Consider the following 11,236-nt stretch of genomic DNA (forward strand, 5'->3'; position numbering starts at 1 on the left):
TTCCGCACCGCACCGCCCTGCCCCCCAACCTTCCTTTCAACACAATACATAATCTTTGCAAGCGAGTCAATCCAGTACGTACGACCATAGCACGCAGAGAATTCGGAACCCCGTCCGCTCTTCCATAGACAAGCTGCGTTGCGGGCGATTAGTAGTTGCGTGGGTGACCAGCAGCGAATCCCGTCTGTTGTACGTTTTGACCTTTTTTCTTTTCTTCGTCTTTTTTTTTGTGGGGCTGGTAGTTAGGCGCGCGGTTGGTATGTGCCCACAGTCGTAGAACCGAGAAACGGTCTCTTTGTATGCCCGACACTGAGCTCATGGACGACCAACGGGACGTGATAATCGAGGGATTTATTTTCAGTTTGCTGGGTTGGAGTCGAGTACATCGGCACTGCTTCTGCGTGGCTGTCGTATGGTGGATGATGCTACCTGTAGCTATGTACCTCAACGTGGTGATAATATCTTGCTATGCAGTCGTTCGTCTTCTCAGGAACCGAAAGGGTCGATAAATAGACGCATGGTTGGTTGTACATGAGGAAGAAGAAGAAAAAATAGCAATAGCGATGGAAGTGGCGGTGGTCAACACAACAATTTGCCCACCACCATGGTAGTCGTTGTCTTCCTTGGAAGTGCCACACGCTTTGGAATAATCTCGATAATGCTGTCCGACATGCACATCTTGTTCCCACATCCTGTACACTGTTTATCTGCCCTGATGCTGCTGCCGCCGTCTTTTGCACAGTAGTACTGTTGTATGTGTCGCTTCGCTTTTCGTGCCACTTTCTCGCGCCATCAGTCGCCTGGGTATTCACCTTTCATAATATATCCTGTGTCGAGTCTCTGTCTAACTCATGTTGCGCAACTTCTCCCTCTCCGTTTCGGTCAGGGCGTTGAACATTTCTTCAAAGCCGGGCTTCTGCGCCGCCTCGTGGAAAAAGTTGGTGAGGTACGCTTGCGTCTCGTCGTCACGCTGGCGCGAGCCGTGCGCATCCAGTTCGCCCAATGCCATGAGTTCTGAGATGGACGCGGAGGTCCCGTTGTCAGCTGTCTGTTAAGCGGCGAGATTTCCACGGCTGAATAGAAGTGGAAGAGTGCAAGGGGACGAATATCCACATACCAGCCTTCGAAGCGCCCAGTCCCAGATCCACGACACCGTCATCATCCTCCCACTCCTCATCAGTGTCGTCCTCATCCGCCTCCTGTGATGCTCCGGCAGCCGATCCAGGATTGACGTTTTGCATGTTTCCGCTCGCCGAAAGGAGCTCCTCAATCAAGACCTTGAGAATCTTGAGAGTAGCAGGGACCATTGTGAACTGGTCGGGATCTAGTCGAGATTGCGAGTTAGAGCGCCAGTGAACCGATGCTGTTGGTGCGAAACCCGTGTTGGTGAGGGGAGAACTACTTTGCTTGGCTCTCGACCGCGTCATGATGCGGCTGGACTGCGGAACGATCAGGTCACCCTTGACCATTATTTGGGACAGGCGGGGGTCGTTGAGGTCGTAAAGCTTGGATAGGGCAATGACGCTTTTGATGTATCAGTAAACAGTCACAAAAAAGAACGGGGACAACTTGCTTTTGGCGAATCTCGTCGTATCCAACAAAGTTGATGGAGTTTTCCAACCACTTGGCCATGACGACCTGAAGAGCGTTACTCTGGCCAATTTCAGTTTGAACGAGAAAGTCGACCACCTCGCGGGCATTGACAAGAGATAGACGAGCAAAGACCAGGGTTAAGCTCTGGATGAACTGCGCCTGTGTGGCGCTGCCCAAACGGACAGCCACAGCGCGGAGGAGCGTCATCAGGTAAGGACCTAACCTCTCGGAACCAGCCTTTTCGACGAGCTCAGCAGCGAGTTGACCGACCTCGGCGGCAGCATTGTCATCAACCGAGGGGCTGAGCAGACGGTCGATGATGAGGAGCACAACCTCCAGGCCGCCCTTGCCCGTGTGGTCTCGCCACTCGAACAGCTGCTGGTGGTCGTGTTGCAAAATGTTCTTGACGGAAGCCGTAGCCGGCTTGATGAGTTCCTCGTCGTTTGATTCGATCAAGACGCGGTTGAGCTTGGGCATCACGGTAGAAACGAATCCAGGAGGAAGTGGTTCGGAACCAAACTCGGTCAGTACAGCGAGCAGCTCAGCAGCCAGGTTAGTCAATGAATTCTCCTCGGTCAGGGTTCCCACATCAAAGGCTCCAGTCAGGGAAGGGAGGACCTTTTGGCAGAGACGAGTGTAAATTTCAGGACCGGCAGAGGCCAGGGCCGACACAATCTCCTCAAAGGTCTCGGCGACAAGCATGGTGATTTGGAAGTTGGCCGCGCCGTGGCTGGCGATCGTGAAGAGAAGGTCAAGACCAGCGCCGTCGAGGCATACTCGAGTGTCGAGGAGGATGGCATCCCTCAGGGTCTCGACAAGAGTCATCATGAGGTCGTCGCTGTCCGCAAACTCGGAGAGATCTTGGCCAGAGAGATAGGAGGAGATGGCGTCGATGGTAGCACCCTGCAGGGGCAAGGTGATGGCCGGAGGCAAGGCAGAGAGATAATGCTGTATGGCGCGAATGCAGGCGACCTTGACAATGTCGGACGAGTCATTGGTGATGGCCTGCAGAGAAGTCTCCATAAAGGAGGCGGCAACAGGCTGGAGAGCATCTCCAGAGGTCATGGTAAGGCTGCCGGCCACCAAGTAACCACGAGCACGGAGGAATTCTTCCTCTTGCTGCATGGCGTACCTGACAAAGTCGACGAATCCAGTGGCAGCCTCGGGGCTGATTTGACGGTCCTCGTCAGAAAAGTCGCTGAGCATCTGGTTGAGAATGTACAGCGCGGCTTCCTTGGCCTTCCAAGTCTGGTTCGTCGAGTACAGCGAGCGGGTGTACGATAGAAGGCCGTCGACGGTTGCAGAGCTGAGCCATTCACCGAGCTTGATGACGAGATCTCCACAGGCAGTACGAGGGGTGTAGTTGGCAGTGACGCTAGTCTCCTCAGACAAGAACACATTGACGTCCAAGTTCCAGAGGCCCTCTTCCTCGTTTGTGATTTGCGCGTATGCCACAGCAAGCTTCATGACTTCGGTCACCCAAGTGTTTCCACCTGCAGCCTGGGCTTGAAGTTGCTGCTCCAGCTCCTTGCGGACCGGAGGTGCCTTGAGGCATGCCTGCATAAAGTCGAGCTCTTCCAGAACAAGGAAATCGAGCGTGTAAGGGAGTCCGTCGGCGTCTTCCAATCGGCTCTGTCTTTCGTCCTCAATGTACATGCTGTGGAATGCAACCTGGAGAGAGGAGAGTTCATCCCAGGTCGAGGAAAAGAGGACGGGGCTATGCGGAGAAAGAGTCGAAGGGAATACGGAACGTATTCTCACCAGGGCCTGTCTCTTGTTATCTTGTGCGTCCGCGGGGCGAGGGCAATCTTCATACCTTGACGACTTGCAGCTTCAGGGCCACCAGACCCCTCCAAATCTCCGCTGCCTCAGCGTTCTGACGCTGCTCCTCCTCGGTCGGGGCACTGGGAAGTTTGCTCTTCAAAATCTCGATAAAGAATGGCAGCCAGACGCTCAAAGTCTCCTCGGCAAAGCCCTTGACCTCGGCCTTGTGGTCCTCCATGACCATTTCCAGGGTACCGAAGCAAGCGCGGAAAACAGAGACGGCCAATGCGCGCAAAGTGGGCTTTCTCTGGTCATTTGCAGCCACGTCGTACATGGTCTTGACCATGTCCCGCGCGCAGCTGAAGAATTGCTGCTCCTGTAGCGAGTCCTCGACCAATTCACTCAGCACCTTGAGCGCGCCGTGAAGCTGGCCGTCCTGGGCAGTGGGTATCATGTGGAGGAGGCCGGGCAGGAGTTCGGGCCATTGCTCTGGGTAGTCTGCAGAAGCAATCTTGGAGACGGCATAGCTGGCAGCCGTCTTGATCTTGCGTTCGGCGGTTGCACTCGTGGCGAGCTCGAGAAGAGAGTGACGCAGCTGGCGCTTCAGCTCCTCGCTCAGCACAATCTGGCCGCGGAATTCGTCGAACTGGGGCGTCCAAGTGGAAAGGATGTATTTGCGGAGGTACAGCAGCGAGCATTGCCGTATCTCAAGCGGTACCGAGTCGTGCGAAGCCACGGTGACCAGGCCGGCAGGGAAGGCCTCGTTGCCGTATAGCTGCTCGAGTTGCAGCTCTGCCTGCTTACGCGGAGCTTCGGCGTTGGCCTGGGTGTCGGCGAGGAGGCGGACGAGTTGCTCCTCCATGGCTGTAGAGCGTCTTGAGCGTACAGAGGGCAGAGGCGCGTCGTTGTGGCGTGGGCTACTGCAAGTAAGGACGCGTGACGTGAGTCGAGGACAAAATTCGTGGGGTCGAGTGGTCGGTGGAGCTCTCACCGCCCGGGCGTGTTGAGGTGAGACGGCGAGGGACCTGTCCTGGTGGGCGGGGAAAGATGTTGGAGGAGCCTGGGTTCCAGCGAAAGGCAGAAGGCGCTCCTGGAGAGATTGTGGGCGTCACCAAGCACTCGCGTCCGCTCGGAGCAAATTGGGTTTATGGTGGAGTTGAGCGGTGACGACCAAAGAGGTCCAATTTGCAAAGCGCCGCGCCGCGTCTTCGTTATCGATAGCCGCGGTTTTCCATCACTTACGCGTCGACGTCAAGTGTCCAACCTGACAACACCACAACTACGCATTGCCCACTCCCTCTCTCTCGCAGGCCAGTCCTTGACTTCCAACGCGTCCGCCCCAATCCGATCGAGTCCTGCTCTGCCATCCTTCGGCGTCCACTACACAGAATGGAGCCACGCTGAACCTCATCGACGGCGCCTGTATCTCCACCGACCAACGACCAGGGTACACTCCGGCTAAGCCCTACGGATACAAGCTCACCATCCGGCGCACCGGCAGCATGGCATCCCCGTCGCCGCAAGACCAATCGCGCGTCCAAGCCGGACAGCCTTCAGCACCGGCGACCTTCACCGCCCTCATCAGCGCCTTCACCTCCTTCCTGACCGTCTCTCTGCACACCATCCTCTACCATCGCGCCATCTATCCGCGCGCCACGTTCCTCACCTCGCGCGCCTACAACTATCCCGTCGCCCAGTCGCGCCATCCGGCTGTCTGCACCTGGATCACCGATGCCGTCGCCGCCGTCGAAGCAGAACTGCTGCGCAACCGCGCCCGCTCCGTCGCCCTCGTCGTCTACAGCCGCGACGCCCGTCCGCTCGAGCGCTTCGTCTGGGATGTGAGCCGCTTCCCGCACGTCGAGGCGGCCGAACGCGAGCTGGTCATGGAGCGGCTGGATGACGCGGGCGCTGCCACTACAACCGAAGGAGTTGCCGCTTTGGGTGCCGTGCAGGTCGACATGGAAGAGCAGTTTAGGGCTGTGCTTGCGAGGCTTAGCACTTGTGACACGCGCTTGAAACCGCTGCCCGAGGGTTGCACGTTTACAATGGCTATAGAGATCAAGGAACAGGCAGAGCCGCCGTTGGGACACCCACAGCCGTGGATACCGGCGCAGCCATCACTGCAGGCCAGCAAGAAAAGAGCTGGCTGGGAGGAGGAAGCCGGGGCGGAAAAACGGCGCAAGGGAGAAGACGTGGGTGGAGTCAAGACGACTCCTATCAGAGCCGTCGAGGCTGGTGAGATGATGTTTGAGATGTGGATTGAAGAAGCAAAGGCAAAGATGGACTTTACACAAGGAGGGAGCTCTGCATAATGAATGTAGTCCGTTGAATTGCCCTGAATAAGATAGCCCAGTAAAGCTTGCCATTCTAGAGAAAGCCCTTGTAATCCCGTCCATTGAAGCCAAAATAGAGCCTGTCATTAACCATTTTCCCCGTCCACGCCATAGTCGATAGGCAAAGAAAAGCTAGTTCAGTTAAAGAAAATCAATCCCATCCCCATTGTCCTGACGTCTCTGTTCCATCATTCGTAGCCGCCTTCCGAGCATTCTGGTCGCGGTGTCGGTCGATGGATGTTGTCGGGCTCTGATGGCCGAGACAAAGCCTTACAAGGCTAGTGCGTTGATATGGCGCCTTTGATGCTTTCGCTCCTTTGCCAGGATATTATCTTTACGCTCCTTACGCCGTGTCCAGTGACCCTGTGAAACTGCTCTCGTAGGATAATTTTGGGGGAGAGGGAAAGAAGGAGAAAAGACCAAAGTCAAAAGGGAAAAGTGTCGTTCAGGGGAGAAATTTGCTGATCGCATCCACAGGCGACGGGCTCCGGATCGGACGCTGTGGATGGTATCACCGAGGGCGATGGCGCCTCGCCGCCATGAGCTCCCGTGCATCTAACATGGCCTGATTCGCCTGACGGTTGATTTGTGCCCAGCCTTGCGGGTCTCTGGCCGCCTGGTGAGCATTGTGCGGTGGTCTTTCAAAACCAGGCATATTGTTCGGCGCTAAACCGAAAAGAATACGGTTCCGCGCCTCCAATTCTCGCATCCTCAGTTGCGGGTCTGGGAACACGGGCTCCCGTCCCCGTCGCTCGGGCTCGACCTCTGGAGGAATGTCTTGAGCGAGTTGGGGAGGCACTCCATGATGCATACGGAGCGCAGGATCAGGACCGAGTCTACCGGCCCGCCACTCTCGAAATCGCTGAAGGACCGGATTCGCTTGCGGCTGGACTTGGACCGCTGGTGCTACCATGTAAGGACCAGGAGCCGCGGGAGGTGGTCTGTTTGCGGGAGCTTGGTCGCCAAATCGTCCACAGTGACAAACAGCACGAAGGTAGTCATGGGGTAACCAATCATGCCGTGGCGCCCTAATGCCGTCGAGCATCCTGAGCAGTCTTTCACAGGGACAAGGTGGACCATTGGGTATTCGGGCGCGAGGGTTTTCAGGGAGGGGAATCTGCGGGGGATTGCCGGGCACGCCAAAGTGCGGAGCGTATACATCTCCGGGGTAGCCTTGTGCACCAGGATGGTGGGCCCCTCTTTCAACGCGTTCTTTGTCCGCCTTCTTGACTGCCTCGGACACCTGAATCTTGAGGTCTTCCTCGGCCATGTTGGGGTTTTCTTTTTTCAGTTCCTCAAACGCAGCCTTTTCGGCCTTTTGAACTTCTTCCTCATGGCGTTGCTCTGTATTTTCATACAGCGGGCATTGGCCTGGTTTAGCGCCGAAATGGTTATAGTCTTTGACGTTTTTGGAGCAGACATAGCTAGATGGCAGTCAGCATATGATGATTGCAAGGGACTGAAGAATTCCTACCATTGAAGGTTTCTGCAAGAAGTGCAGGTCATCTTGTTGCAACCATAGTCCTTGATGAATTTGTTCTTGCAGTTGCTGCAGGACAGGTTAGCCAAATTCCACATTACGGTGGATCAAACTTACTTGCACTCGCGAATGAGTGCAGCGGTCATTGCCTCTTCGACTTTGTGACGCACGTCTATTTTCTTGTCCTTGGATGCTTGTTCGCAAGTAAAGGGAACATGTGTTTCTTGTCTGCACAGCCTGCAGCTGACCACGGCACAGTCTTCGTTGAGGCATCGAAACTCGCGATCGACTAGCTTGGGAGCGCAGATCATCTTGAAATCGCAGAATGGACACTCGTCGAGGTCTTCTATACCAGCATTGCGCAAGTCCTCTTGCTGTTGCAGGCGTTCCAGAGTTTCGAAAACTTTGTCGTCGAGGAATGCCTTGAGTTGGCTGCGGGAGAATTCTGCATCGCAGCCTCCAGTGTCCATGCATTTTGGTCGGCACTTGCGCTGGCCTATCTCGTTGCTGACATACATGTTGGCGCAACCATGACAGAAGAAGTGAAGCTGTTCGCCATTGCAAAAGGTCATTCTGTTGGTGGGATACTCCGCGAAGCAGCACCCGCACTCGGTCATGTCGTTGTTGGCACGAGCAGCGGCTTCATTACGCTCTTCTGCAAGTGCTTTGAGGTGCTCCTCCTCGCGCTTCCCTGTGGAACTGTCAGCTCATGAAGCCCAAGTCCTCGATTATAAACTCACGAGTATCTTTTTCGACCTTTTTCTTTGCCCCGGCCATTTCCCTTTTGACACTGCACACAGTCGTGTCTGTCTGAGGGGCGCAAATGTGTTGCTCTTTGCGGAGCTTGGCGACTCTGCGGTACGGCCTGTCTTTGCGATCGGTAGCAGAATATTGGCGCTCGGCTTCCTCGATGGCAAGGTAAGCTTGGAAGACGGACTTTTTGTCCGCGAGAGTTGTAGTGACGAATCTTTTGGGGACGTATGGGAATTCTCGAAGTAGAAAGTGATTACTGGGAGTGTGATTAGCAGTTTGTGCGTCAATGAAGCGCGTGGTTGGCCCTCGTGTCAAGAAACCAGCAGCATAGTGTCCAATGGCCCAACGACACCTCGAGTCACGTGTAGCAAGTTTGGTCGACTTACCCCAATTCTTTGTATCTGGAGCCTTGAGCATTGTCCTCGGAGGGCCCATTGTAGTTGGATTCTTCACTACTGGCACGGTATTTGCGCTTGAGATTTTCACGCCGCGCTTGTCTCTGCTTGGGATAGTCGTTGGCGTCGAGAATTTCGACGATTAGCTCATCGCACAATGAGGCATTGGCTTCCTTGCCGGCTTCTCTTTTTGCTCGAAACAATTCCAGGACGTGCTCATGGGAAATGTCGGGGTAGATCTCGAGGATGCGTGCAAGGCAGTCGTCTTCGGTAATCTCGGTTGTTCTGTGTAGTTGGGCGTCTTCGGTGGTCTCTAACTCGCGAGCGAGGTTCAAAACGGCTCTCCAATCACTGTCATCATCCAACACCAGCGTGTCGAGGCGGCCGCGAGTGGGCAATTGCGGGGCTTGATGGCCATTGAGAAGTTGTAGTCCAGCCATGTCGTCGTCATCGTCGGAGGAGATCTCAATGGTTTCTACGTGTGCGGGAGGGCGCGGCGGCATAATGGTTGAGCCCCCAACGCTAGGGGGAGACGGTCCAAACTGCGTAGGTTCCTGTGGAGAGAAAGGGCTCTGGCGGATCGTTCCGTGGGACTTTGCAACGGGCGGAGGGATGAAGCTGTAGAGATGGGTAGCAAACGAGAGGCGCCGGAGCGCAGGTCGCAGAGGCAGCGACGCTGCGAAACATGTAGGTCTCGCAGTGAAGCTGAATGTCTTGGTGACGGAAGGCTATTGTAGTTGAGAAGCGTCAGGTCGGCTAGGCCTACGGCGGTCTGCAACGTAGTGGTCGAGGTGAATGGGCCCGTAGATCACGCGTTTGCTGCAGACGATGGACTCGACCAGCAGTGAGGTGGTCTGTTTGCTGCTGACAGCAACCTCGAAGACGGCGCTCGACGACCAGACGTTCAAGACCGACGCCAGACGTGCCTGGCTCGAGAGATGGGCGAGCGCCGTTCCAGTTGTCTACAGGCAGGTTGGCGGGAGTCGACCGAGACGGGTCTTTTGGCGCGGTCTCGCCGCCATCCGACGCGATGCCTCACAGGAGGTGACTGTGCCTGCCTGAGGTTGTGGAGACCCCGCGTCGGCCTTTTGTGCCTGGCAGCTCCTCCCTCCCCAGCTCATTGCCTCGACACCACAACCACCTCACGGCCCTTTTGGCCGATACAGGCCTGGCTACATATCAGATGGCGTCGTCGCTCGCCTGGACGTGGATCCGGCCATCTCTCCAAACACCGTCATTCCCAGCTTCCGATCCAGTGCCGCTCCACAATCCACGCCCTACGCCCACGCCCTCCGCATGTCTCTGGCAGCAATGCCCAATCAGCACGCGCGGTTTGACTCGGTTCGCATCGGGACGCCCCGAAACCCTCACCGTCCGCACGCAGTGTCTCGGTCCTGCCAAGAGCAGTCAGTTGCCTCTGCCAGTTCCACGACGACTCTGTTGTCGACACTAGCTGCGCCCCGTCCCAGAAAGCACCGGCTTAAATATCCCTTGGCTGCCCCTCTGCATCTGCTCCGCCTTTGCCGACATTCTTAGCCCTACGCTATCTGCATATCTTATTCAACTCGTTCAATACCCTATACCGGCTTGATCATGAACGGACTTGCCAACGGCCACACCAACGGCCATGTCGATGCTCTTCCCCCAAGCGACGCCCCATCTATCGCCCTTGTAGAGCCGACGGAAGAAGAGAAATGGGCTCAATGGACTCTTAATGGCAACAGCTGGAAGGGCGCCCTATCCCTCGAAGGCTATTGCCGCCGCGAACAACATTTGGCCAACCAAGATTGCACAAAAAATGGAGGTCAGAGTTGGTGGGTCCTCGTTGACACCGCCTGCCAAGGGCCTCGACGCCGCGTACTTTCTGGCTGCGAGACCTTTTGCAAACCAGCCGTTGTTGCTCAGAATGGAAAAACAACCGACGTGATTGTACACGGCGTTGGGAGCGTTTTTTGTCCCCCAGAACACCGGGGACGAGGATACGCTGGACGGATGTTGGAAGAGCTTGGAAAGAGGCTTCCAACCTGGCAGACCTCGGAAAAACGCAAGTGTCTGTTCTCCATCTTGTACTCTGACATTGGCAAGGTGAGTAGATGAGCATGTGAATGGTCTGCGTTGCGCCTTCTGACGTTCAATGCAAGAAATTCTATGCGTCTCATGGCTGGGAACCATTTCCCTCTTCCCACATTTCTTTGCCGCCTGTCGAGGAGTCGGCCAACTCGAGCAAGCTGCCGGGACTGAAGGAGTTGCAAGCAGAAGATCTGGCTCCACTATGTGCAGCCGATGAAGCGCTCTTGCGGAAAAACCTGGTCGACGCTGCAAATGGCAAAACCAGGGTCGCCTTGATTCCTAACGTTGAAACAATCCGGTGGCACCACGCGCGTGAGCAATTCGTCGGGACGGAGCTCTACGGCAGATTCCCATCCATCAAGGGCGGCGTCGTCGGCGACAAGGAAGGCCAGCGGATATGGTGCTACTGGACCAGGATGTGGTCCAACCCCAACAAAGGCGAAAGCAAAGGCAACACGCTGCACATTCTCCGCATCGTAATCGAGCCCAACGTCGTGCCGGGTTCGGTTGTCCCCGCGATTGCTGCGCTGCTGGCTAGAGCGCAGCGCGAGGCCGCCGAGTGGCACATGGAACAGGTGGATTACTGGAATCCGTCGCCAGAGGTTGTTGCTGCCGCGCAGCTGCTGGACCCAAAGGCCGAGGTTGTTGACCGCGACTCGGAGAGCATCGCGAGTTTGCGGTGGTTTGGTGAGTCTCCATCGGACGGGGGCAGCATTGCCGACTCGATTGAGTGGGTGGCCAATGAGAAGTACGGGTGGTGTTGAGCTGGCACTACTTGTAGCATTGCTCGAGTGTATTTCTGGTCTTTTGGCCACTTTTGCAATCCTGCTGCTATGAAGTACCTGTCT

At 56.0% G+C, this 11,236-nt stretch overlaps 4 protein-coding genes across 4 annotated transcripts; 2 read left to right on the top strand and 2 right to left on the bottom strand.

The window, feature by feature from the left end:
* Positions 1 to 378: 378 nt before the first annotated feature.
* Positions 379 to 4,539, bottom strand: J3D65DRAFT_395197 (armadillo-type protein). The gene is made up of 4 exons (XM_066795886.1): positions 3,410 to 4,539; positions 1,574 to 3,360; positions 1,118 to 1,524; positions 379 to 1,014 (listed from the first exon to the last, which is right to left on the bottom strand). Exons 1-4 carry the CDS (start codon positions 4,217 to 4,219, stop codon positions 845 to 847), a joined length of 3,174 nt encoding a protein of 1,057 aa, XP_066654345.1. The 5' UTR covers positions 4,220 to 4,539; the 3' UTR covers positions 379 to 844.
* On the top strand, positions 4,417 to 5,822 carry J3D65DRAFT_626806 (DNA-binding protein). Its single transcript, XM_066800471.1, has one exon. It carries the CDS (start codon positions 4,860 to 4,862, stop codon positions 5,667 to 5,669), a length of 810 nt encoding a protein of 269 aa, XP_066654346.1. The 5' UTR covers positions 4,417 to 4,859; the 3' UTR covers positions 5,670 to 5,822.
* Positions 5,823 to 6,201: 379 nt separating this feature from the next.
* On the bottom strand, positions 6,202 to 8,821 carry J3D65DRAFT_603713 (uncharacterized protein; the record flags this gene model as incomplete). The annotated part of the gene is made up of 5 exons (XM_066798230.1): positions 6,202 to 7,114; positions 7,165 to 7,239; positions 7,288 to 7,861; positions 7,911 to 8,275; positions 8,310 to 8,821. The coding sequence occupies 5 exons, from the start codon at positions 8,819 to 8,821 to the stop codon at positions 6,202 to 6,204; spliced, it is 2,439 nt and encodes an 812-aa protein (XP_066654347.1).
* Positions 8,822 to 9,911: 1,090 nt separating this feature from the next.
* J3D65DRAFT_646245 (uncharacterized protein) lies at positions 9,912 to 11,152 on the top strand (the record flags this gene model as incomplete). Its single annotated transcript, XM_066802264.1, has 2 exons — positions 9,912 to 10,403; positions 10,460 to 11,152. The coding sequence occupies 2 exons, from the start codon at positions 9,912 to 9,914 to the stop codon at positions 11,150 to 11,152; spliced, it is 1,185 nt and encodes a 394-aa protein (XP_066654348.1).
* Positions 11,153 to 11,236: the final 84 nt, after the last annotated feature.

Source organism: Phyllosticta citribraziliensis, assembly GCF_038025025.1.
Source record: "Phyllosticta citribraziliensis strain CPC 17464 chromosome Unknown J3D65scaffold_7, whole genome shotgun sequence".
In the NCBI taxonomy this organism is placed as follows: domain Eukaryota; kingdom Fungi; phylum Ascomycota; class Dothideomycetes; order Botryosphaeriales; family Phyllostictaceae; genus Phyllosticta; species Phyllosticta citribraziliensis.

Excerpts from the sequence above, each read along its gene's own strand:
- J3D65DRAFT_395197 (XM_066795886.1), bottom strand. The coding sequence starts at position 4,219 with ATGGAGGAGCAACTCGTCCGCCTCCTCGCCGACACCCAGGCCAACGCC. Across the intron at positions 3,361-3,409 it reads TGAAGCTGCAAGTCGTCAAG|GCCCTGGTGAGAATACGTTC; the intron begins GTATGAAGATTG and ends AACAAGAGACAG. Across the intron at positions 1,015-1,117 it reads ACTGGGCGCTTCGAAGGCTG|AACTCATGGCATTGGGCGAA; the intron begins GTATGTGGATAT and ends CGTCCATCTCAG.
- J3D65DRAFT_626806 (XM_066800471.1), top strand. The coding sequence starts at position 4,860 with ATGGCATCCCCGTCGCCGCAAGACCAATCGCGCGTCCAAGCCGGACAG.